Here is a 26,742-nt window from a genome sequence, read left to right as displayed (position 1 = left end):
ACAGTCCCCGCTCTGTGGCTTCTGCTCTGAGATGCAACAACGGTCCTTTTTTTAGCAGGAGCTGAGTGAGAGGAGAGGAGGACATTCAGCGAGGGAGGTATTTGGCATTTACAATTATACCACCTTGGAGGAGATGTCCCTCCCTACATCTCAGCACAGAACAATACACAATAATCACCCAGCACTCTTGCTGGCTGACCTCCCTTAGAGCGTGGCTCTTCTCATCTTTGCAGGCTAACTTGCTACCTGGGAGATAGGGATGAATCAGTCAACTCTAGGGGATTTTTTTCCTAATTCTAACTCTCATCGGATAGCTTTCATCTCAAGCCTGTTTTTCTTTTTTTGGTCCCCTCCCCCCATTAAATCTTACTAATCTCTGAGGACAGAGAATTGCAATTGGCATTGGTGTGGTAAACCTTGGGAGCAACGCTCAGTCAGTTTGTTGTCTCAAATCCTAGACAACCCAGAGAGTAGCGGCAATGGTGGCACTAAAGACCCTGATGTTTCCATGTGCCAGAAAGCAGGACAGGTCAGGGCAGCCTGGACAAGCAGTTACAGTCAGCCCACCCAGGACTGCTCTAGGACTAACCATCTATTCCAGCCCTCAGAAAGTGATGTCCAGAGGTGCCAGGCAGGGCAAGTGTGAGAAAGAAGAAAACAAACTCTATTGAAGGCTTATCAAGCCACTTACTCATGGGATTCACCGTTGATTCTTTGCCCATTTTTCACCCACCCCACACACACACCCTGCAAAAAGCCCCAGGCCCTGTGGAGTATCCTCTACCAGCTGGCCCTTCTCCACGTCTGTGGGCAGGTCAGGCCTTGCCCTCCATTGCCCCCAGCCTCCAACACCAGTTACCTGCCTGATTTCTCTGTTTTTAATCTCCACTTGGGCTTCCCACGTGGCTCAATAGTAAAGAATCCACCTCTAAGAGATGTGGGTTCAATCCCTGGGTTGGGAAGATCCCCTGGAGAAGGAAATGGCAACCCACTCCAGTATTCTTGCCTGGAAAATTCCATGGACAGAGGAGCCTGGTGGGCTACAGTCCACAGGGTCGCAAAGAGTAGGACTCAACTGAGCGACTGAGCAAGCACGCCATCTCTACCTACTTCCATACATCTTTCCCACTGGCCAGAATGGACTTCCTCAAACACAAGTCTGACCATGTCATTCCCTTGCTTAAAACTTTTCAGAGCTCTTGCTATGGAAGAGAAATCCAAGTTGTTTTTTGTTTTAGTGGGGTTTCATTTTGTCCTAAAAACAGACTTTTTTCTGAGATCTGTTCCCAACACAGAAGCCAAAGCAATTCTCCCAAAACGGAAGTCAGATCTTGTCCATCTTTTGCTCTGCGTGCCCTCTCGGCTTCCCTCAGAGTCACCACCAGAGTCTTTACAATGGCCAACAAGGCCCTGCCTGTTCTGGCTGCCCTTATCTCTGTGACCTCACTGACCATGCCCTCTGCTGGCTCTCCACTCTGGCCACATGGCCCATGTGCCCCCAGTGTGCCCAGCACGCTCCACCCCAGGGCCTCGCTGTAGTCTCTGCCCAAGCCACTCTCACCCCAGGCAATGGCATGGATTCCTCCTCATCTCAAAGGTCTCCTTCCCCGTGGGGCCTTCCCTGGCCCTATTTAAAATTGCAAACTCTCTAGCACTTTGGACCCACATTCCCAGCTTTATTTTCCTGCAGAACAGTTTCCTGGTGTTGTTACCTATTTTCCTTATTGGTTTTGTTTATTGTTGGTCTCCTGAAGGGAAACAGATGTTTCAAGAAGCACATTTTTGTCCCCAACTCTTAGAACAGAGCTGGACACACAGAAAGGGCTACGTTGTTGACATTTGTTGAATGAATGGACCCTGCTTGTGTCTCCACCTTCGTCTCCAGCCACCTCTTCCCTCTGCAGTCCAGCAACACCCGATGACTATCCTCATATTCATATAGCTCTATCTAACCGTGCAACTTCATTCGCTTGTCCTGGAATTCTCTGACCCCTACTCTTCCTTCAGCCACTTCTGCCTATCTCGGAAGACTCAGGTCAGACTTGATTGCCCCTAAAAAGCTGATACGAATGCCCCCTCCCCAGGCTGGATCAGTGGTCAGGTACCTTTCTCCCACTGGATCACTACATCACCTATGAATGCATATTTTAACTGGTACATTGATATTTGTGTCTCTCTTCCTCAGTAGACCAAGAATTCATCAGGGGCAGGGACAATTACTTTTTTTAAAATTCTTTTTCTCAACACCTAACATAGTGCTTGGTACCTAGTAGGTGTTCAAATTTGTTGTGTTGAATGATGACGTGACAAAGTCCTGGTATCAGGAAGTGACAGGGTGAAATACTCAGAGAATAACACCAAGGCAGCCTCAAAGCTTCATGGTGTGGGATGGTTTATAGTGCCCCTGCCTGCTGGGAGGAGTGTCCAGGGGTGCCAAGGGCAGCTCGGGGATCATGGAAAGTATGTGACTTGAGCTGAGACTTAAAGAATGGATTTCGAGGAGAAAAGAGGAAAAGCCAGGTAACTAGTCTTTCGAGAAAAGACTTGAAGCTGGCCTGAGAGCCAGGCTTCCCAGGGGGTGCAGTGGTAAAGAATCTGCCTGCCCATGCAGGAGATACAGGAGACGTGGGTTTGATCCCTGGGTCTGGAAGATCCCCTGGAGGAGGAAATGGCAACCCACTCCAGTATTCTTGCCTGGAAAATCCCATGGACAGAGGAGCCTGGTGGGCTAGAGTCCACGGGGTTGCAAAGAGTTGGATGTAACTGAGCATGCACACATGCCTTGAGAGCCAGGCAGGAAGTGTTGACCACCACCTGGTCCCCAGAGGGGTCTAGAGTGGCACTAAGCAATGCATATCTGTCACAACTCAATGCCAGCCTGCTCTCAAGGGTCCCGGGGCCTCTGCCTTCCTGGAAGGCAAGCCCCGCCCTCCGGTGCCTGAGCAGCTTTGGGGCCACGCACTCTGGGTCACTGAGTTGCTCCTCCTCCTTTTCCTGACCTCGGCTGGACCCGCTACCCTGGCCTCTGCTCACCTGCCTTTTCACTATTGCTGTTGTTGGCAGGTTAATGACCTAGTGGCTTCTTTGCCCGTCACCTTAGAATTGGGGGCGGTGAAAATCTACCAGAGTGGCATGTCTACTGCCGTGGAAACGGATTTTGGGCTCTTAGTGACATTTGACGGCCAGCACTACGCCTCCATCTCCATCCCAGGCTCCTACATCAATTCCACGTGCGGACTCTGCGGGAACTACAACAAAAACCCTCTGGATGACTTCCTGCGCCCTGACGGCAGGCCGGCCATGTCAGTCCTGGACCTGGGAGAGAGCTGGCGGGTCTACCACACGGAGTGGAAGTGCGACTCGGGCTGCGTGGACAACTGCACTCAGTGTGACATGGCCACCGAGGCCCTCTACTTCGGTCCCGACTACTGTGGCTTCCTCAACAGGACGGACGGTCCCCTGTGGGAGTGTGGCACTGTTATGGACCCCACGGCCTTCATGCACAGCTGCGTGTATGACTTGTGCAGTGTGAGGGACAACGGGACCCTCCTGTGTCAGGCCATCCAGGCCTATGCCCTTGTGTGCCAAGGCTTGGGCATTCCGATTGGAGACTGGCGCATCCAGACTGGGTGTGGTAAGCTGGCATCCCGTCCACACGGAAAGCCGCTCGTATGCAGGGGGGCTGGGAGAGGGTTTCCAGGCTCCTCAGAGAGCTGCCTGTTAAGACACATTACCTGAGGGTCAGGGTGAGGTTTAAGTATCACAAATGATAAAGAATGAACTATAAAAGGATCTTGACCTTTCTCCCCAGCCAAAATGGTGATCAGAAAACAAGAAACCACTAATGAGCATCTGTGGTCTGGAGACATGGAATGTGTGGCCAGAGTAGGGCCATTAACAGTGGTGGCCAAGCCAAGGTTGAGGGGGGTGGTCCAAGCTGGAGGTGTCTATCTCTGAGGCCATTGCGGAAATGTGGACGCTGGCCTGGGGAATCAAGACCAGATTTTGGGAAAAGTATTCACCATCCAGATATTTATATAGAACCCATGGCATTTTTGTCCTTGGGTCTTTCTTCTTCACTTGCAGTCCCTCCAGGTTCTATGACTCCTGCTTTGGAGCATTTCAGCTGGTCAGAGAAGGGGCAGTAGACAGGGCAGGTAGAGGCTTTCTAAAATGCTGGGTGGTGAGGAAAAGCCCAAGTAGTGTGGGAAACCCACCTGTCCCCTTGGAATTACACTTTTGGATTGAGTGTTTGGAACCATGTAGCTGTTTTATGGTTTCCTCCTATGCAACTTTCTCTCCATAACTATTCTTCCTAGTAATGTAAATGTTAAAAACCAGCAAACAGAAAAGCCAAATCACCTGTTGGAATTTTGTTTCTTTCCTGGTCTTTGGTTTTCTCCACAAGAGTAAACAGAAAATTATACCCCATGCATTTGAGAGCGCAGTGGAGGTGAGATTTTTAAAGTTTCTTTCAGTTCCAAGGCCAGAGGGCAATTTTTTTCCTATCAGTTTAAATTGGCTTCATAGAAATTAATATGCATCAGAATCAATTCTTTCAGAATTAATCAAGCTATTAAAAGACAATATATTTTTGTTTTTTATTTTTTTGCTGTGGGGACTGGCCAGCCTCTATCACGCCTGAAATATCCAAATACTGATTCAAGCTACAACTGACTGTGACTTCTCTTTAATCCTTGTATAATCTAAGAGCATCCAGTTGCCTAAATTTTTGCCTATCATGGCTAATTTTTTCTAGTGGTACTGCTTTCCTACCCTCCACATTACTCTCTCTCTTTCACTTCAGTGGGATGAATTAGATTTAATTCAGAGAACTAGTCTACCAGGCTCTTGAGCACCCGCCTGTAGGATTCAACCAGACCCAAACCAGACTCAGATGTTTTTAAAATAAGAACCGAATGCTTCCAAGGCAAAAAGGGGCTTTGGAAGGCATCTAGTTCCAATCCAGTCTTCTGGGGGAACGGGCACACAGGTTCTTTTCAGATAGCCAAGGTTCTTTCTTATTTTTCAAATCCCAGAGAATTCATTTTCCGTCTCCTTTGGTCCCTGTTCGAAAATTCACTTTTTCAAATTCCTCCTCTAAGAGTTACCTTTTTCATTTCTCCTGCAAGTTGGATGTATTTCCTTCTAAGAATGGGGCATGCTCTTTAAAATCAGACCAACTTATACGCCCATCAGGTGAATATCTTAAACCATCTCCCTGGTTGTAGATCACTCAATACTAAACCTGTATTGAATAATTGGTGAAATCTAGTTAGGATAGTAACCTGAAGGTTTCTTCCAGTCTTTCTTCCATCTTTCTTCCCAGATGATCAAATGAGGTTCTAACCCTTCTTGCTGCTCAGTAGTTATTACCAAAGGATTTGAGCTCCTCACTATAGACACAGTCTCCCTTCCCCCAGCCAGTGCCGGCTAGACTCTCCTCCAGGAACCAACTGGTCCAGAAGGGGCGTTACCCCCCTCGCCCCCCACCCTCCGGTTAGCCCCCGGGTCATTCACCTTGTCACACTCTCTCCTCTCCCCTACGTCAGTGTCCACCGTGCAGTGCCCGAGCTTCAGCCACTACTCCGTGTGCACCAGCAGCTGCCCAGACACGTGCTCGGATCTGACGGCCTCGCAGAACTGCGTCACGCCCTGCACGGAGGGCTGCGAATGCAACGAAGGCTTTGTCCTCAGCACCAGCCAGTGCGTCCCGCTGCACAAGTGTGGCTGTGACTTCGACGGCCACTACTACGCCATGGGCGAGTTCTTCTGGGCCACGGCTAACTGCACGGTACAGTGCCTGTGCGAGGAGGGCGGCGATGTGTACTGCTTCAACAAGACGTGCCGTGGCGGGGAGGTGTGCGCCGTGGAGGACGGCTATCAGGGCTGCTTCCCCAAGCGGGAGACCGTGTGCCTGCTCAGCCAGAGCCAGGTACTGCACACCTTCGACGGCGCCGCCTACGCCTTCCCCGCCGAGTTCTCCTACACGCTCCTCAAGACCTGCCCCGAGCGGCCGGAGTACTTGGAAATCGACATCAACAAGAAGAAGCCCGAGGCGGGGCCCGCCTGGCTGCGCGGTGTCCGGATCCTGGTGGCCGACCAAGAGGTCAAGATAGGAGGCATTGGGGCTTCGGAGGTCAAGGTAAGACTCCTGTGGCCTTGGAGAGTTTTCTGATGAGTCCCGCGGTGGAGCCGTGTTCTTCGGGCTTGCCTGGAGGCCTCTGACCGTGAGCGGATTCTAGGACCGCAATGACTCTGAAATGGGAGAGCTTTCTGACTGTCAACACCAAGTATGCATCGAGTGGAGACATGGAGTGAAGCTGGGATTCCTCAGATGAGAGGAGGACCAGCTCCCCAGAATAGCAAATACTTACAGGACGCCTACTATGTGCCAAGCACTATCCTAAGCAGTATGGCATTTCATCCTAGGCTGTAGATAACTATTCTCATTTTACAGATGAGAAAACTGACACACAGAAAGGTTAAGTGGCTTCCCCAAAGACACACAGCCCTAAAATGAGATTCAAGGCTGGGTCAGCTGGCTCCAGAGTCTGTGCTCTTTACCCTGTACTATGTTGGATCTTCTATTTATAGATGGAAATTGATGTGACACTAGGGTGCCTGCCAGGGTGCCTCCCGTCCCTCTGTTCTGGTCTAAAATACCCAATACTACACATACAGGCTCATAGATAATTAGTTCTAGAAGGAATTTTTGGAAATCATCTAGTGCAACTCCTCATTTTCATAGGAGAATCCCCAAAAGGCTAAGTGAGGGCCCTGGGCCTGACACTTGGGTGGTGGCAGAACTGAGATGAGGGAGGGTGGGGGAGGGGCGGTTCACCCTCCTTCCAATGGTACATGCATTTCATAATATCACACGACATCTAATCTAGAAAGCAAAAGTCAATGCAGTAAATAAAACATCCATCCACAAACTGAAAGGGCTGTGTTTTTATACCCACTGACATGCTGGCAGAAATTAATTTATTGAACTAGTGTTAGGTAGATAGGCAGATGGACAGCTGGATAATTAGATATATATACTGTGTGCTTCCAAGGGGCTGAGACCCAGGAAGAGTAAGATTTGAAGAGGGAGGAAGGGAGAGGAAGGAGGTAGGAGGCCTGGGACAGGTAAGTCACATATGTACAATGCTGCTGCTCACACTTCAGTGTTTGGAACTAGCTCAGGGTCTCTCTCTCTCACACACACACACACAAACAGCAAATGTGTTGGATCAGAGGAGCCTGGAAAAAAAGCAGCAAAGATGCCCATGAAAAAACAGTTGACGTCTGTGTGGTTTCCACACACTGTCAGCTTCTCGACATTTTTCCAAGGGCTAGTCATGGGGCAGAACCACATCTTTATTCACAGCCTAGGAAACTGTGGGCACTCTGTGCATATCTGGGATGAATGACAGTGATTTAATTTTTCAGGTGAATGGTCAGGAAGTGGAACTGCCTTTTTTCCATCCTTTGGGGAAGCTGGAAATCTATCGAAACAAAAACAGCACGACGGTGGAGTCCAGGGGTGTGCTGACTGTGCAGTACTCAGACGTGGGTCTGCTCTACATCCGACTCTCCACGGCCTACTTTAACTGCACTGGGGGGTTGTGTGGCTTCTTCAATGCCAATGCCAGCGACGAGTTCTGTCTCCCCACTGGCAAGTGCACGGACAACCTGGCAGTGTTCCTGGAGAGCTGGACCACTTTCGAGGAGATCTGCAATGGGGAGTGCGGGGACCTGCTGAAGGCCTGCAACAACGACTCGGAGCTGCTGAAGTTCTACCGCAGCCGTTCCAGGTGCGGCATCATCAACGACCCCTCCAACAGCTCCTTCCTGGAGTGTCACAGTGTGGTCAACGTCACCGCTTACTACCGCACCTGCCTCTTCCGCCTGTGTCAGAGCGGGGGCAATGAGTCGGAGCTGTGTGACTCCGTGGCCCGGTACGCAAGTGCCTGCAAGAACGCCGATGTGGAGGTGGGCCCCTGGAGAACCCACGACTTCTGCCGTGAGTTGGGGCTGCGTTATGGGGGAGGCCAGCCGGATGATGGGCGGGGCAAGAGCTGAGACATCCCAGTGGATCATCTTCTCTTCCTGGTGGAATCCCACACTCAAGGACAATCTAATTACCTTGTAGACTTTCCCTGGGTGGCCTCTGGAAGGCCTGTCCCCCAAGACCAGACCGTTTCTCATCTTTATTTTTGTTTCTCATCACACAGTCTCTCTTTGCTGTAGAACAGTTAGCTCTTGACCCTTGGTTTTATCTAGTGGAGGAGACACATCATGTCAAAGCACCAGAAATCTTTGTGACAGCTCAGTGGGTGCCTTCTCTCTTGGCAGCAGGACCCCATTCATTTCAACAGAATGTGATCAGTCAGGGTACCTTCTCCTGAGTAGAGATTAGCCCTATTCCCAAGGACAACTTGACAATGGTTATGAAGAGCCCCATGGAGCTGGTTTTTCATTTTGTCCACAGAATATTTCACCCCTCTTGGCACTACTGGTAGTAATGAGAATAATTGCTGGGAAGAGGAGATAGAGAACCTCCTCAGCTAGGGGAGAGCCCAGAGGGAGGAGTAAGTGGGAAGGTAGAAGGAGGGGTGGCTGAGGAGGTGGGACCCAGGCCTGGAACCAGGACTGACCCATCTGGACTGCATCTCCATATCTCTTCCCTACCAAGAAGGTCAGACCTCCCCAAGACCAGCTCCACCATTGAGAATTCCTTCCCTCACGTCTGATTCTCTCTCTCCCATTGTATTTCTTCCTATTTAACTTTTTACTTTGAAATAACTTGAAAGTTACAGGGAAGGTACAAGCCTATCTATATAGCTTTCACCCAGATGAATCTACTGCTAGCATTCTGCCCCACTGGCCCTGTCATTCCCTCTCACTGTCTCTCTGTTTGAGAAGAAGTTGCAGAGCTCATATCCCTTTGCCCCTAAATACGTAAGTCTGTATTTCCTTATAATCAGGACACTCATTCAGAGCATAGTACAGTTACTGACCTTAGGAAACTTAACACTGATGTGATAACTTAACATTTGTATTTCAGTTTTGCCAGCTGACCCAGTAATGTCCTTAATGGCTTTAGCCCCCTCTCAATACGGATCTAGTCTTAGGATCCCACGTGGCATTTAGTCGTCATGTCTCTTTGGTCTCCTTAAACCTGGAACAATTCTTTAGCTTTCTTTGTCTCTAATGATCTTGTCATTTTTAAAGAATAGAGTCTCTCCCCTTTTGAGATAGAACGGCCCCCCATTTGGGTTGGGTGTATCCCCATGACGGGGTAACACTGTACACGGCACCAAGCTTCCTGCTTAGGAGATGCCTGTTTTCCTCCTGGCATCAGGTCACATGGGTGGCACACCATGTAGCGCCTCCTCTCATCAGGGATGGGCATGTTGATCCCCTGGTCACGAGGTGTCAAATGTCTTCACTCTGTGTCATTCTGGGGTTTCTCCCATGCAACTAATGACCACTGTGTGGGGAAATACTTTAAGACCATGCAGTGTCCTGCTTGTCCTCAGAGTCCTCCTCCTCGATTTAGTGCCCACCGATGACTTATGCTCGTATTGATCTTCAGCATGATGATTACAGGCTGACAGTTTCCAGTGCCTGTACTCTCTCCACTAGTGCCCGTCAGCAGCTGTTATTTTACTGAGCCCTCACTTCTCTTCTGTCTGCCTGTCACCTATCTATCACTTATCCATCCATTCACCTATTTATTTATCTCAATCATCTATCTGTCTTTTGAGGGAGCACACCTTGCAGCTTGTGGGATCTAGTTCCCTGACCAAGGGACAAACCTATGCCCCCTGCTTTGGAAATGTGGAGACCTAACCACTGTACCTCCAGGGAAGTCCTTCATCTATCTTCTCAATATTGACACGTGGATTCCTGTTTTTTTTTTTTCAGTTATTTGTGTTTCCTATTTCTCACGCTCATGCTCAGTCACTAAGTCATGTCCAATTCTTTTTGACCCCATGGACTGTAGCCAGACTCCTCTGTCCATGGGATTTCCCAGGCAAGAATACTGCAATAGGTTGCCATTTCCTCCTCCAAGGGCTCTTCCTGACCCAGAGATCAAACCCACAGGTCCTGCTTGGCAGGCAGATTCTTTACCACTGAACCACTGGAGATATAATACATTTGTTAATTATTTTGGCATTAAAATTGTTTCAGATTTGGCCCGTGGGAGCCCCTTCAAGTTGCCTCCTACCTCCTTTTCATAGGCTTCTGTCATTTTCTTTCTTTTTAAAAATTAATTTATTTTTAATTGGAGGATAATTGCTTTACAATGCTGTGTTGGTTTCTGCTTTACATTAACATAGGTCAGCCACAAGTATACACATGTCCCCTCCTTCTTGAACCTCCCTCTCACCCATTTTCTTACTTTCTGGATTAACAAGATGCTCCATGTCATCTTTTAGCCTTCCCTTCCCTAGCCTGGAATCAACCATTACTCCAAGAAGCCCAGGTTCCTTTTGGTGGAGAATGTTATTAGCAGTTAAGGTCTGGGTACTTCCCTGGTGGTCCACTGGTTAGGACTCCATGCTTCCAATGCAGGGGACATGGATTCGATCCCTGCTCAGAAAACTAAGAGGCATTGCAACAGGGCCCAAAGATTTAAAAAAAGAAGAAGAAACCAAGGTCTGGGTGAGGCTTACCTATCACTACTGGAGTATCCTTACTTTGCCTCTAGGCCTTTTCAGTAGAAAATTCTTAGACAGAACTAAGACACACACACACACACACACACACACACACACACACACTCACCTTTATTTTATAATAATGCCCTTGCTTCTGAGCATCAAAATTCCAAAGGAGTGTCATCCCAAAGATAGGCGGTTTTGTCTGTGGTGACCCTGACCACACTGGGGAGGGTTTAATTGCAGAATCTGTCAATCCTGGAGCTGGAATTCTGGGAACGCTCTTTTCAGAAATTCACCTGAAGGGAGGGAGGCTCCAAGGTTTCTACTGACCACCATACCTACTGGGACCTCAGAATGCCTTCCCAAGGCCTTCTTATTTACCCACCTCCCACATCCTCTTCTGCCCTACCTCCAGCTTGTCTGCAATGATCTCCGTCCCTCCCCCTGCACTCAGCTTTGTAGTTATAGTTCATTCATGTTACAGGACTACAGAGTCTGCCTATACCCAATCCATGTTGTTGCCAGACTGTGTCTGTGTCATCCTTTTAGACTATGAGCTCCTGCCTAGCGGGAAATGTCATTGGATTGTTTTTGTACTGCACCAAGCAGTTTGGTGGCATTGTTCATGGGAAATAAGTGTGGGGCCATGGCAATGATGCTTTCTTTTCCTGGTTGCAGTACCTGCTGAGAATTGCTTCTCCCCATCCTTCACCAACAGTTCTATGAAGACCTGTAAGACCTAGAACTAACACCAAAAAAAAAAAAAAAAATGCCCTTTTCCTCATACAGGACAGGAATGCAAAAGTAGGAAATCAAGAGATACCTGGAGGCAAGTTTGGCCTTGGAGTACAAAATGAAGTAGGGCAAAAGCTAGCAGAGTTTTGCCAAGAGAACACACTGGTCATAGAAAATACCCTCTTCCAACAACACAAGAGAAGACTCTATACATGAACATCACCAGATGGTCAATACTGAAATCAGATTGATTATATTCTTTGCACCTGAAGATGGAGAAGCTCTATATAGTCAGCAAAAACAAGACCGGGAGCTGATTGTGGCTCAGATCATGAACTCCTTATTGCCAAATTCAGACTTAAATTGAAGAAAGTAGGGAAAACCACTAGACCATTCAGGTATGACCTAAATCAAATCCCTTATGATTATACAGTGGAAGTGGGAAATAGATTCAAGGGATTATATCTGACAGACAGAGTGCCTGAATGCACAGAGATTTGTGACATTGTACAGGAGGTGGTGATCAAGACCATCCCCAAGAGCAAGAAATGCAAAAAGGCAAAATGGTTGTCTGAGGAGGCCTTACAAATAGCTGAGAAAAGAAGAGAAGCTAATGGCCAAGGACAAAAGGAAAGATATACCATTTGAATGCAGAGTTCCAAAGAATAGCAAGAAGAGATAAATAAGAAAGCCTTCCTCAGTGATTAATGCAAAGAAATAGAGGGGGAAAGACTATATAGAATAGAATAGAAATAGAATGGGAAAGACTGAAGATCTCTTTGAGAAAATTACAGATATCAAGGGAGCACTTCATGCAATGATGGGCACAATAAAGGACAGAAATGGTATGGACCTTACAGAGCAGAAGATATTAAGAAGAGGTGGCAAGAATACACAGAAGAACTGTGATCTTAATGACCCAGATAACCACAATGGTGTGATCACTCACCTAGAGCCAGACATCCTGGAATGTGAAGTGAAGTGGGCCTTAGGAAGCATCACTATGAACAAAGCTAGCAGAGGTGATGGAATTCCAGTTGAACTATTTCAAATCCTAAAAGATGATGTTGTGAAAGTGCTGCATTCAATATGTCAGCAAATTTGGAAAACTCAGCAGTGGCCACAGGATTGGAAAAGGTCAGTTTTCATTCCAATCCCAAAGAAAGGCAATGCCAAAGAATGCTCAAACTACTGCACAATTGCATTCATCTAACACACTAGCAAAGTTATGCTCAAAATTCCCCAAGCCAGGCTTCAAACAGTACAGGAACTGAGAACTTCCAGATGTTCAAACTGGATTTAGAAAAGGCAGAGGAACCAGAGATCAAATTTCCAAATCTGTTGGATCATTGAAAAAGCAAGAGAGTTCCAGAAAAGCATCTAACTTCTGCTATATTGACTATGCCAAAGACTTTGACTGTGTGGATCACAACAAACTCTGGAAAATTCTTAAAGAGATGGGAATACCAGACCAACTTACCTGCCTCCTGAGAGATCTGTATGCAGGTCAAGAAGCAACAGTTAGAACCGGACATGGAACAACTGACTGGTTCCAGATTGGGAAAGGAATACGTCAAGGCTGTATATTGTCACCCAGTTTATTTAACTTATATGCAGAGTACATTATGTGAAATGCCAGACTGGATGAAGCACAAGCTGGAATCAAGATTGCCAGGAGAAATATCAATAACCTCAGATATGCAGATGACATCACCCTTATGGCAGAAAGTAAAGAGGAACTGAAGAGTCTCTTGATGAAAGTTAAAGATGAGAGTGAAAAAGCTGGCTTAAAACTCGTCATTCAAAAAACTAAGATCATGGCATCCAGTCACATCACCTCTTGGCAAATTGATGGGGAAACAGTGAGAGACTTTATTTTCTTGGGCTCCAAAATCACTGCAGATGGTAACAGCAGCCATGAAATTAAAAGACACTTGCTCCTTGGAAGAAAAGCTATGACCAACCTAGACAGCATATTAAAAACAGAGACATTACATTGACGACAAAGATCCATATAGTCAAAGCTATGGTTTTTCCTGTAGTCATGTATGGATGTGAGAGCTGGACTATAAAGAAAGCTGAGCACCGAAGAATTGATGCTTTTGAACTGTAGTGTTGGAGAAGAGTCTTGAGAGTCCGTTGGACTGCAAGGAGATCAAACCAGTCAATCCTAAAAGGAATCAGTCCTGAATATTCACTGGAAGGACTGATGCTGAAGCTGAAGCTGAGGCTCCAATACTTTGGCCACCTGATGCAAAGAATTGACTCACTGGAAAAGACCCTGATGCTGGAAAAGATTTAAGGGGAATACAAAGGGATGACAAAGGATGAGATGGTTGGATGGCATTACCGACTCGATGGACAGGAGTTTGAGCACGCTCTGGGAGTTGGTATGGATAGGGAGCTTGGCTTGCTGCAGTCCATGGGGTCGCAAAGATTTGGACATGACTGAGCAACTGAACTGAACTGAATCCTTCATCAGGGCCTGCAGAGCTGGAGCAAGTGCTTTTAAGTACCTCTTTTAGAGGGAGGCATGTGGACAGCAGCAGCCACATAGAGCCTGGCTTCCTTGGGTGGAGGGTCACAGCACACACTTGAGAATACCCTAAAATGTGTGGATGGGTCTGGTGAGGCAGTCCAGAGCACACACACTTTATAATCAAGTCTCTGGGTACTAAGAGGTTAATCTGGCCGGGGTCTTGCAGAGTGGGGATTGGATTGCGTGACAACTGCAAATCAGGAACACAATCTCCTTTGGGCCTGGACAGAGACAACCACTGCTTCTGTGTTTGGATATTTTTTTAACCAGCACTCACTGGCAGAGTCAGACTGCCCAATTAAGTAATTTCAGAGGCATTTTGGGGGCCAGGAGAAGTTTTATTACTTTGTTTCTGTATATGCCAGACTTTCAAACACATTCAGACAACACAATAAGTCATAAAATGGGAGCCATTTAAATAAGTCATGTTATTTGCTATCACCATAAACCTGCAGTCAGTGTTAGAACATTCATAATTTAAAGACAAATGTGAAAATCCCTCTCTACAGACATATTTTATCAGTGCTGAACTAGCCTTCAACTGGTCAATGGAAGTGGAGACAACCCCTTAGCCCAGAGGGGAAAAAAAGATTGGCTTTCAGTACGCAGTACAGAACTGTTGAGTTGGTGCTCATCAGCAGATCTATTACTGCCAGGCGCTTTATTTATCTATAGTGTGCTTTGTGTCCTTGGATTATAAAACCCTCTTAAGGAGTGACAGTGTACATAATACCTAAAGAGAGCCTTAAAGGCCAGATCTTAAACTCCCAGGAGATGGTGGGTGAGGACCTTCACAGATCTTCAGACAACACAGACCTGTAGGTAGATTGCTTCTCTGCTCCTGGACTCACCCCGGCTCTTATCAAATTCTGACAAACAAAAATAATAAAGAGAAATGGGAAGGCTACACAGAACCCCACGGTGAGCCATGTATGCTTTTCTTTTATATGCTGTGCTTAGTGACTCAGAGACTTAATCCATCAAGGAAGGCTTCTAGACGAAGCACAACTTGAAGGGAAGTTGGAAGATGGGTAGCATTTCGCTTGGTGAGGGCCATGCCTGTGGGGCCAAGGACATGAACAGAGGAGGTGGGGGTGACCATTTCTGAAGTCAGTGAGGAGGCGAAAGGGGTCAGAGGGCACAGGAGCAGAGAGACGAAAGACCCAGGGTGAGTCCAGTTTGTAGACTGGTGGTACCTCCCTGAAGCCTGTATGTGATGGAGGGGAGTATAAGAGGGGGAAGAGCACAGCGTTTACTGACCTCTACTGTGGACTTGGCATATTAGAACAGCGGTCCTAGTTAAACGTTGTCCTTATTTAATAAAAGAAGAGGGTTCAGGATTGGGAACATGGGTACACCCGTGGCGGATTCATGTTGATGTATGGCAAAAACCAATACAGTATTGTAAAGTAATTAGTCCCTAATTAAAATAAATAAATTTAAATTAAAAAAAAGAAATAGTGATTTACAGGTGGTTTTCTCAGTAAAAAAATAAAATAAAAATAAAAGAAGAAACTGAAGCTCAGAGACGGTACCTCCGGGTCTCTGTGGCCTCAAAGCATTTGTTCCTTCCAGGACTCTCTTTCCAGAGTCTTTGAGTTCAGAGACTTAGATTCAGGAGACACAGTTTCGAATCTCTCTCCAGTACTTACCAGCGGAGTGAAGTCACTAAACTTCAGTTTCCTCACCTGTAAGACAACTGTGATTTGACTTTCCTTACCGTCCAGGTTGTTGGAAAAGTCACACTAAAATGCCTAGAACAGTGCCTAGCATGTTGCAGGTGCTCAGAAGAGGCCTGTCCTCCCAGAATCTTCTGTGTGAAAAATCAAGTGCACTAGGGGTGCATGACCGAGGCTCACGGAGTCTCGGATGGATCACCCCCAGTGACGCTGGCGGCGAGCTGATCACATGGCATTCGCTGAGCCCACTGTGCTGGACAAATAAGAGTCACGTGCAGCATATACACATGCATGCACACATATGCACATATACATGTGCATACACCCGTGAATGCACACGCACTGTGCATGCTGATGAGTGTACACAAACTCTGTCTCTACTCTCTGTCCCTTTCTCAAGCCCCTCTTCTCCTTGCCCACCCTCAGCTCTGGAGTGCCCGGAGAACAGCCATTTCGAGGAGTGCATGACGTGTACGGAGACCTGTGAGACCCTGGCCCTGGGCCCCATCTGTGTGGACACCTGCTCCGAGGGGTGTCAGTGTGACGAGGGCTATGCCCTGCAAGGCAGCCAGTGCGTCACCCGGAGCGAGTGTGGCTGCAACTTCGAAGGGCACCAGCTTGCCACCAATGAGACCTTCTGGGTGGACCTGGATTGCCAGATCTTCTGCTACTGCAATGGCACGGACAACAGCATCCACTGTGAGACCATCCCCTGCAAGGATGATGAGTACTGCATGGAGGAAGGCGGCCTCTACTACTGCCAGGCCCGCACTGACGCCTCCTGCGTCGTCTCCGGCTACGGCCACTACCTGACCTTTGATGGCTACCCCTTTGACTTCCAGACCAGCTGCCCGCTCATCCTGTGCACCACAGGAAGCAGGCCGAACTCAGACACGTTCCCCAAGTTCGTCGTCACAGCCAAGAACGAGGATCGAGATCCATCGCTGGCGCTGTGGGTCAAGCAGGTGGAGGTGACCGTGTGGGGCTACAGCATCGTGATTCACAGGGCCTACAAGCACACGGTGCTGGTGAGTGAGTGCAGGGCCCCAGCAGGGGAGCCGTGGGGATGTGAGGACAGGGCTCCCGGGCCAGCAAGCCAGGCTGCAGCTGAACCAGGCAGGCCCAGGATCTAAGGAACAGCAGAGGATGTCAGGGCAGAGAAGGGCCCTGCAGATTTCCTGTCACTTTATCTTACAGATAAGGAATGGAGCCCTCAGACAGGAAAATACCCAGGTCCCCGGAACCAAATTAGGGACAGAGCCAGCTCTAGGAACTCAGCCTTTCATGTCACAGCAGAGCATGCTGGGGACGGCACAGACCTAGATGGAGTCCCAGCTCGACCACTGTCATATGGCCTCAGGCAGTGGCTGTCTATGTAGGAGAAGGCACGCCTAGTACAGGCTGCTGCTGCTGCTGCTGCTAAGTCGCTTGAGTCGTGTCCGACTCTGTGCGACCCCACGGACTGCAGCCCACCAGGCTCCTCTGCCCATGGGATTCTCCAGGCAAGAGCACTGGAGTGGGGTGCCATTGCCTTCTCCGTAGTACAGGCTAGGCATCTGCAAGTGTACTGTTGTTTAATCCATCTCTTTGCCTTGTATTTTATTTGTTTTTGGCTGCACTGGGTCTTCATCGCTGTGCGCAGGCTTTCTCTAGTTGTGGCAAGTGGGGGCTACTCCCCAGTTGTGTTGCACAGCTTGCTCGTTGTGCTGGCTTCTCTTCTTCTGGAGCACCCTAGGGTGCTAGGGTGCACGGGCTCAGTACTTGTGGTTCATGAGCTTAGTTGCCCCACGGCAGGTGGTATCTTTCCAGACCAGGGATCAAACCAGTGTTTCCTGCATTGACAGGTGAATTCATAACCACTGGACCATCAGAGAAGCCCCTCCTTCTCTTCTTTGAGATAAAAACATTTGCCTGCTTGGGCCTCCTTCTGCCTCTTCCAATCTCCCTTTGGTTCCCGGGTAACCCGGGAGTTCAAGAGTCTTGCCCACATTTGGAGCACTTAGGGGCTCCCTTATAATCTTACTTTTCCCCACATTTTCTGTCCATTGACCTTGAAGACAGGAGCAGGTAGGGGTTGAGGAGGTTTGTGCATTCCAAAGTCCAGCCTGTGGACATCGGCCCCAGCAAGAGCCCGGCCACCCCTTCTTCAAGGGCCCACCCTAAGTAGAACTTGAGACACTAACAAGCCATTACTTTAGCATTTTGGAGGGGCTGACTTAGGATGTCAGCCTTCTAACACTATCTTCCCAGGTCTGTGGTGTAATATATCTCTAAGGAGATGCTTCTTCCTCTTGTATATGTTCTCTTTCAAATACTGACTTAAAGAGTTCCTTGGGCAGCTCTGCTGATATCTTTCTTTTCTTAGTATTTCCTTTAACCCTCTTCTCTGACAAACAGAGGTTTATGAGCTTTTTTTTTTATTGCCATAAAAGTCACATAACATAAAACATACTATTCTAAGCATACTTAACTGTACAATTTGAGACTTCCCTGTAGTTCATACGGTAAAGAATCTGCCTGCAATGGAGGAGACTCAGGTTCGATCGCTGGGTCGGAAGATCCTCTGGAGTAGGAAATGGGAACCTACTCCAAGATTCTTGCCAGGAGAATCCCATGGACAGAGGAGCCTGGTGGGCTACAGTCCATGGGGTTGTGAAGGATCAGACACACCTGGGTGACTAACGATACAAACTGTACAGTTCAGTGGCACCAAGCGCATTCATGTTGTTGTGCAACTCTCATCACTTTCCACTCCAAAATTTTTCACCTTCCTAAACCAAAACTCTGCCCCTTGAAACACTAACTCGCCATCTCCCCTCCCGACCCCAGCCTCTGGCATCTACCAGTGTGCTTTCTGACTCTGAATTTCACTGTTCTAGGTTCCTCGTGTAAGTGGAATCAAGTACTATTTGTCTTTGCGCTTAGCCGCTCAGTCGTGTCTGACTCTTTGCGATCCCATGGGCTGTTGCTTGCCAGGCTCCTCTGTCCATGGGATTTCCCAGGCAAGAATACTGGAATGGGTCGCCATTTCTACCTCCAGGGGATCTTCCTGACCCAGGGATTGAACCTGTGTCTCCTGCAGCTCCTGAACTGTAGGTGGATTCTTTACCACTGAGCCACCTAGGAAGCTCAAAATACTGGAGAGGGTTGCCATTCTCTTCTCCAGGGGATTTTCCCAACCCAGGGATCAAACTCAAGTCTTCTGCATTGGCAGACAGATTCTTTAGCACTGAGCCACCAGGGAAGCACATATTTGTCTGTACCCTCTGTATATTGGAATGCATTCTTAAGGTTAACTTAATATATGTCCTAAAAATAGATTGTACCTTTTTTTTTCCCCTGTGCTTTACAATAGGCTCTCACCAGCCATCTGCTCCTTAAACTGTCTTCTCTTTCACGTTTACTGGAAAATGTGCCTTTTTAGCACCTAAGATGAAAGTCTCACTATGGACATTCCTCTTCTCTTTCTCGGATATTTTACCCAAACCCCCTACTGTTTCCCTATGTGTTTCCTTCTAACAGTTGGTCCCTCAGTCATTGAAGGCATTAATCATAGTGCATTTTTCCATGATGTTTGTATCTGGCTCACTCAATACTCATTGTGGGCCTCTTGAGGGTGGGAACCACACCTAATCCATCTTTATGTTAAATGAATATACTGCATGCCATGACACTCAAAACGTTTGTCAAATAAAGGAAACAGATGACATAATAAGCCCTTTCTTCCAAGGTTCCTATGACTTTCATTTTGCCGCTGGTCACTTCTTCAGCAATTGGGAAGATTGAATTGCCACCCGGACAAGTTAGGAATATATCAGGTGCCTTGCTTTTCGCCACATAAGTTTTCCAACAGATGTCCGGATAGTCAAAGTCACTCATTACAATAACTTCTCTCCTTCACTTCCATCAATTGTGTTAAAACAAAGACATCAATCATTTTGTCCGTGTGGCTGCCTCCTATTTGTACTTTGCTCCTCCTCTGATATTTTTCTACCCTTAGATTTATAAATTTTGATGTCATTCCTTCTCCCTGTGACATTTAATGCTCTCCCATCTTTCTACTTTTCAGGTTGTTCTCTTCTTTTAAAATGCAATCTGCTCGTAAGCCCTGTCTCATCCAGTGTACTATGAAATTGTATTTTCTGCCTTGCATTACACACTCTCAAGGTTTAGTTAAGTAGACATCTGAGGTTACCTGTGTTTTCTGACCCAGTTACCTTCACATATGGACACCAGATCCTCATGGACACTTGTTTTTTTTTCTGCTCTCCCTTCTCTCCTCCCCAGAGTCTGATTCCCCGCTCTCACTGGGTGTTTCCCTGTCTTTGGATCAGCTCACCTTCCAGGCACATGTCTCTTGAGATGCACTCATGGCTAAAAAGTCAAGAGCCTTGAGAACCACACTGCTAGTCTCTTCTTCTCAGAAAGAGATGGAGAGGGGAGAGTATGTTAGTTCTTAGGGCTCCCATCACAAAGCATCATAGACCAGGTGGCCTAAAACAGCGGAAACTTACTCTCTTACAGCTCTGGAGGCCAGGAGTCTGAAATCAAGGTGTTGGTAGGGCCATGGTCCCTCTGGGGTCCTAGGAAAGCATCTATTCCAGGCTTTCTCCCAGCTTCTGGTGGTTGTAGGTGACCTTTGCCTTGGGGCCTCATACCTCCAGTCTCTGCCTCCATCTTTTCATGACCTTCTTCCCCCTGCGCCAAATCTCTCTCCTTTTAAGACCACTCGTCGTTGGATTTAGGGTCCACCCTTTCACAGCGTGATCTGATCTTAACTTAATTAAGATCTGCAAAGACCCTATTTCTGAGCAAGACCACATTCACACGTCCTGGGGGTTAAGACTTCAGTGTATCTTTTGGGGGGACACAACTCAGTCTACAACAGGGACTAATTAGAAAGTCATGGGCAGCAAGGAGGAATTGATTAACGGGGTGAGGGGACACTTTTCACGGCCTGCCTTTCTATGTCCCTGGATGTCCTAAGATGCCCAAGCTGGGAACAGAGTATATAGCTTTCCAATCTCTGACAGGAAGACCAAGTTCAGGATGCTTGAAGGTTCTTTCCTTAGGGGGCCTGGGGGATTTAGCATTTGCTTTGAATTATTAACATGCACTACAGGATCTGCTTGTTCAATGATTTGCATTTGTTTTTCCCATGATGTTATTATTAGTCACCATCTCTCCCTGAGAAGAATAACGGCCATCATAATGACAGCGCACAGTCAAGCGCCGGGCAAAACACAGCAACAGAGCCGGGTCACTGCGGGTGCACACAAAACCAGAGGGGACCTGGAAGGGACTCCTTGGGACGCCAGGTCCCTCTGTGACTCTCCTTCCCTGCAGTACGGAGGATATGGGGAAATCCACTAAGCCGAGGAAAACTAGAAATAAACATGCTGTGTGTGTACCAGGCAGGGTGTGGGGTGAGCGGGAGAGGGGGGCCTCTCCCGGGCATTGCACAGCCCAAGCATCAGCCATCCACAGCCTGAGCTCCACAGAGATGGCCCCTGTCCTCCGTCTCCCCTAGGCTCAACACAGCCAGGTCCTGAGTAGTCCAGGCTGAGGGGAAGGCTTTCAGGAGCCTCACAGCCAGTGTCTTTATCACTGACTGCTCATCCTATGGGCAGCAGAGAAGAGAGGACCTTTGAACATCACTCTGGCTCAGTTGTGTTTGACAGGCTTGTATTGATGTCTGTCCTGTGCCAAACCCTGAGGGTAGAAACACGAGTCAAACAGGGCTCCTGTGCTAAGGGAACTCAGGGTCTGGTAGGTGAGACAGATGTGTTCACAGGTAACTTTAACATGATGTGAAATCCCAGAAAAATGTGATGTGTGGGTGGAAGGTGTTCTCATGAGAGAACAGGTTTCCTGAGCTACCTGGGGGTGGAGAAGGAAGGCTTTCTGGAAGAGATGACCCGGAGCTGAGCCCTGAAGGTGTCCATTGGCCAGGCCCAGAAGGAGGACCAGGAATCGTCCATGGAGACCCAGAGGGGCAGCAAGGTGGGGGGCTGTGAGGGGACCTCAGAACAGCTGAAGAGGCAGCAGCAGGTCTGGGCCAGCTATTTAAAGGAAAGCTCTCCACTGAAAAGCAAGTTTGTGGCCTTATTTCCGATACTCAGATTAGAAACAAATAGCCCCACACTGATCCCCTCATCCTCCTCTTCCTCCTCTGTGCCCGCGTCCTCCGTCCATCAGGCACCGCTTCCTTACTGACCCCTTCCTTCCTCGGCCTCCCACCTTCCCTCCATTCTCACTCGCAAGGGCAGACAGGGCAGGGATGGAGGGATGGAGGCGGGATTCCCGGGCTCTTCAGAGATGGGAGAAGCCAAGCCGGCCTGTTTATGTTGAGGCCTTGCTTTCCCAGGTTCTCGAAGCCTCTCAGTTGTAATCCAGGTACGAGACCTCCCCAAGGTGTCGCCTCCTGCTTGACATCCAGTAGCCAGGAGAAGAGAATGTGGAGAAATGCCAGCCGGCGCACGTGAGCCATTTGGTGCACAGCCTTTCATTTATTCACGTGTGTTGTCAAGGCTGGTGGGAGGCCCTTCAGCCTCCGTGTCTCAGTGACCTTGAGCACCTGTATTATGGGTCTACATGGAACCTATGTCACTTGAGCTCTGGGCCTTCTTATTGAGAGAATTGTGCCTGCCAGATGTGATCTCCCTCCTCCACTTCCCTCCTCCACCCTGTCACCAAAATGACCCATCACCACGTCATCTTCACCTCCTCTCCTTGTTCCAGAGAATGAGGCATCTCTTCCCACTCCATGGCCACTACCCACCTGCACCATCTCTATCTTGCCTTCTCAGCCCATTTGTCATCTCCTCCCTCTCCTGTGTCTTAGGTCCTTCTCTTCAACCCATAAACGTATTTATTCTAAGACAAACCTTGACCCCAGTTCAACCCAATCCTTCTTCTATCTAATCCCTCTGCTCCCTTTCCTTACCAAACTCCTGGAGTCATCTCTGCTTCCATATCCCCTGTCTGCTGTTTAACTTCTCCAGTCTAACCTCTGGTTTCATCATGCTACTGAAGTTCTTTTACTAAGATCACTGGTGACTTTTTTGCAAAATGAGTCCCTTTCAAGTTTGATCTCATGGGACATTACATACGTGGCCCCCCATGGTCCAGGAACCTCCCATCTCTCCATCTTCATCTCCCATCATTCCCAAGGTCACATTTTGTGCTCCAGCATCATTATATTGCTGTAATTTCTCATATTTATGAGGTTGTTTCTCTCCTCTTGGCTTTGACGTGGGCTATGCTCTCTTCTTGGGATTCCCTTTTCTTCACTTTCATTCCTTCTTTTTTGTTGTTTTGTTCTGCTTTTAATTTTTATTGAAATGTAGTTGACTTATAATGTTGTGTTTCTGCTGCTAAGTCACTTCAGTCGTGTCTGACTCTGTGAGACCCCATAGACAGCAGCCCACCAGGCTCCCCTGTCCCTGGGATTCTCCAGGCAAGAACATTGGAGTGGGTTGCTATTTCCTTCTCCAATGCATGAAAGTGAAAAGTGAACGTGAGGTTGCTCAGTCATATCTGACTCTTAGCAACTCCATGGACGGCAGCCTACCAGGCTCCTCTGTCCATGGGATTTTCCAGGCAAGAGTACTGGAGTGGGGTGCCATTGCCTTCTCCGATAGTGTTAGGTGTATAGTGAAGTGATTCAGTTATACATACATGTGTATGTAGATATATACACACACACATATATATTTCTTACATTCTCTTCCATTATAGAATATTGAGTATGGTTATTCTGTATATTATAGAATATTGAGTATAATTCTCTGTGATACAAGTAGATTCTTGTTGGTTAGCTATTTTATCTATAGTAGTATTTTTTAAAAATTTTATTGGGGTATAGTTGATTTACAATGGTGTTAGCTTCAGGTGTACAGCAAAGTGGCTCAGTTATACATGTACATATGTCCACTCTTTTGTAAATTCTTTTCCCATATAGGCCATTACAGAGTATTGAGTAGAGTTCCCTGTGCTAAACAGTAGATCCTAACTAGTTATCTAGTATGTGTATATTTTAATCCCAAACTCTTCACTTATCTTGACTGGCCAGCACTACTCACCATTCAGAGCTGGGTGTGGGCACCACCTTCTGTAGGTATCCTTGATTCTGTTCCCAGGCTGAGTCTGGTTCCTGTGCATCTATTTATCTCTACTGTTAACTTTTATCAGACAATCAGACCTGCTTATGTACTTGTCTTGACCACACGCCTGTGAGCTCCTAGGGAAAGAGCCTTGTGCTTTATCCTAGCATTTAGCACGGTGGCTGGTGCACAGTAGTGCCAGACTGATGCCTACTGGATGAGTGAGTGAGTCCTGCCTGGACAAATATTCACAGACAAGGAGATAGCTGAGTTGAAATTTGAAGGGTGAATATTGCCCCAGAGAATGGGGGATGGGCGAGGAGCATCAGTGCTGTCTCAGGTTTGATCGCCTAGAGGCAGAGTCTGAGAAAGCGGTGCCTGGAAATGCGGGAAACACCAGGAGCAGGGAGCTCAGAGAGGATGTGGTCTAAGCTGGACACTAGTTACAGTCACCGGAAACTCTGGTGCGTGACCCACACACAGAATCGATCCCCTGTGTTGGTCAGTCATTGACCAATGGCTGCCCTTAGGGTGAGGTCAGGGCTGGAATAGGAGGTCATAACCTCCTGGGCCAGCTGGCTTCCCTGTGGCCAAGACCAACTGTGAGTTATCACTAGCCCACATTCACAACTGCTGAGAATGGGTCCCCTGGAGGGACCCAGAAAGCACCACCACACTCACAGCAAAGGGAGTAGCATGTGGTGTGGTGCAACTCAGTCCGTTTGGGGAGCAGTGAAGTGCTGGGTGTGGCTGGGGTGCAGGAAATGAGTGGGTTGGGCCTGAGAGGCAGGGCCAGCTCCTGGAGAGCCCTGTCGGATGTGCTAAGCCTATCCCTCATTTCATTCACACTGCAGAGAGGGTTTTAAGTATTAATTGCATTAAAAAATATTGGAGAGGCAGTGAAGAGTGAATGAAGGAGAGGGGAGGACCAGGGCAGGGAGAGGAGTAGCGGGTGTGTTTAAGAGTCGAGGTGGAAGGTTGGAAGGTGATGAGAGTCTGAATTAAGGTGGTTGGGCTGGGGGTGGGAGTGTCAGATGAGAAAGAGATTAAGGAGGTCAGAAGGGGAGGTATTTCCGGTCAGAGAGCAACCTCAGACCACCCCAAAGGGCAGCCACCTTCCTCTCCACCAGGAAGATCAGCTCTCTCTTAGCCCTCACAACAGTCTTTGTTTTCCAGCATGCACTCACCCAGCCACAAGCTGCAGGATTTGACTGATCTGAATCAAAGTGGTGCAAGGGCCATACCGTTCTGGAGTTTGAAGCTCAGAGATTTCCTTGTTTTCTCAACTTAAAATATACAGGAGGAAACATGTGTCAAGTACCCTCTCCACGTGAGGCATTGTGGTGGGCGCCCAGCGGGGAACGAGGGGGGAGGTGGATGCATAGATCAATAAAGTGTGGTCCCTCCTCTCAAGTCGCTCCTAATCCTGTAGATGAGACAGAGGTGTAGACAGCCAGCTGTAATATGAAGCTGATGTCATATGCGCTTCAGTAACAGGTACGAGTGCCTGATCTTGGCCAAAGGTGCAGAAGAACAGGAGAGAAGTATAAATAACTTGTTCTGGTTGCCCAGACGAGGGAGTGATTCATTCTGACCACAGGCTCCAAAAATCTTGCCTTATAGAAGAGCTGGCATTTGAGCAGGGTCTGGGGGATGAGAAGGATGTTGATGGGTAAAGAATAGCATCCTTGGCAGAGGGACCAGCAGAGTCAAGTCATTCTTCAGGAAAAAGAAGATCCTGAAGGATTTAATAAATTGAGGCTTGTCTAAGATAAATCCATGGAAGAGCTGGAAATAGCAACATAAGAGTTCTAGGTTTGGATATTTTAGTCTAAACTTTAATTGAATTCTTATTACCCTCTCATTACCTTGGAGAAAACAATTTGAACTCCTGGGGGAAATAACGCTATAAACAGAAGGCACTGAAATAAATAGGTGTATTAATGTACAAAGGATAGTCATTTAAGTCTGTTCAAATCCTAATAATAATAGTTGAGTGACAGAAACGACACTAAATACAAAGATTGGATTCAACCTGCTTCCACCCCCCTCTGGGGCTGCCTCTCAGAGACTAATCATTAAAAGAGCGGTGGCGGGCGGGGTAGGGGAATGTCTGGGTCACCTGGATTTGTCTATGTCAACCTGCTTCCTCTTGCAGGTCAACAATGAACGGCTCTATCTGCCCCTGAAGTTGGGACAAGGGAAGATAAACATCTTTTCTTTTGGTTTCCACGTGGTGGTGGAAACTGACTTTGGGCTAAAGGTGGTCTATGACTGGAAGACCTTCCTGTCCGTCACGGTCCCTCGGAGCATGCAGAACAGCACCTACGGCCTGTGTGGCCGCTACAACGGCAACCCCGACGACGACCTGGAGATGCCCATGGGTCTGCTGGCCTCCAGCGTCAATGAGTTTGGACAGAGCTGGGTGAAGAGGGACACCTTCTGCCAGATTGGCTGTGGTGACCGCTGCCCATCCTGTGCCAAGGTGGAAGGTTTCTCCAAAGTGCAGCAGCTCTGCAGCCTCATCCCCAACCAGAATGCGGGCTTCACCAAGTGCCACAGCAAGGTCAACCCCACTTTCTTCTATAAGAACTGCCTCTTCGACTCTTGCATCGATGGGGGCGCTGTGCAGACCGCCTGCAGCTGGCTGCAGAACTATGCCAGCACCTGCCAGACCCAGGGGATCGCGGTGACCGGCTGGAGGAACTACACGTCCTGCTGTGAGTCCTTCCTGTGGGCTCTCCTTGCATTTTGATTGGTGTGGGCGGGCCAGTCACCCAGTAGGAGTCAGAGCAAATCCAGTGGGGCCATTTCAGGACATGCACTCCGGTTTTGGTGGGGGTTTTTGGCCGTGCCACGTGGCCTGCAGGATCTTAGTTCCCTGACCCAGCAATTGAACCTGGGCCCCTAGCAGTGGAAGCATGGAGTCTTAACTGCTGGACCACCAGGGATGCCTCAGGACATGCACTTTTTGGGGTAAGGAGATCTACCCTTTGGAATTGAGTTTGCTGTCTGAAGCAAGAGCT

General features: G+C 48.1%; 1 protein-coding gene across 1 annotated transcript in view; it reads left to right on the top strand.

The window, feature by feature from the left end:
- Window positions 1-26,742, top strand: part of TECTA (tectorin alpha) — an 81,950-nt gene that overhangs the window by 20,314 nt on the left and 34,894 nt on the right. Inside the window, 5 exon segments of the mRNA XM_005897103.2 lie at window positions 3,064-3,634; window positions 5,553-6,145; window positions 7,438-8,011; window positions 16,038-16,639; window positions 25,875-26,436. Coding sequence (XP_005897165.2) covers window positions 3,064-3,634; window positions 5,553-6,145; window positions 7,438-8,011; window positions 16,038-16,639; window positions 25,875-26,436 — 2,902 coding nt within the window.

This window comes from Bos mutus, chromosome 15, assembly GCF_027580195.1.
Source record: "Bos mutus isolate GX-2022 chromosome 15, NWIPB_WYAK_1.1, whole genome shotgun sequence".
NCBI classification, from domain to species: domain Eukaryota; kingdom Metazoa; phylum Chordata; class Mammalia; order Artiodactyla; family Bovidae; genus Bos; species Bos mutus.
This window is presented reverse-complemented; position numbering and strand designations above follow the sequence as displayed.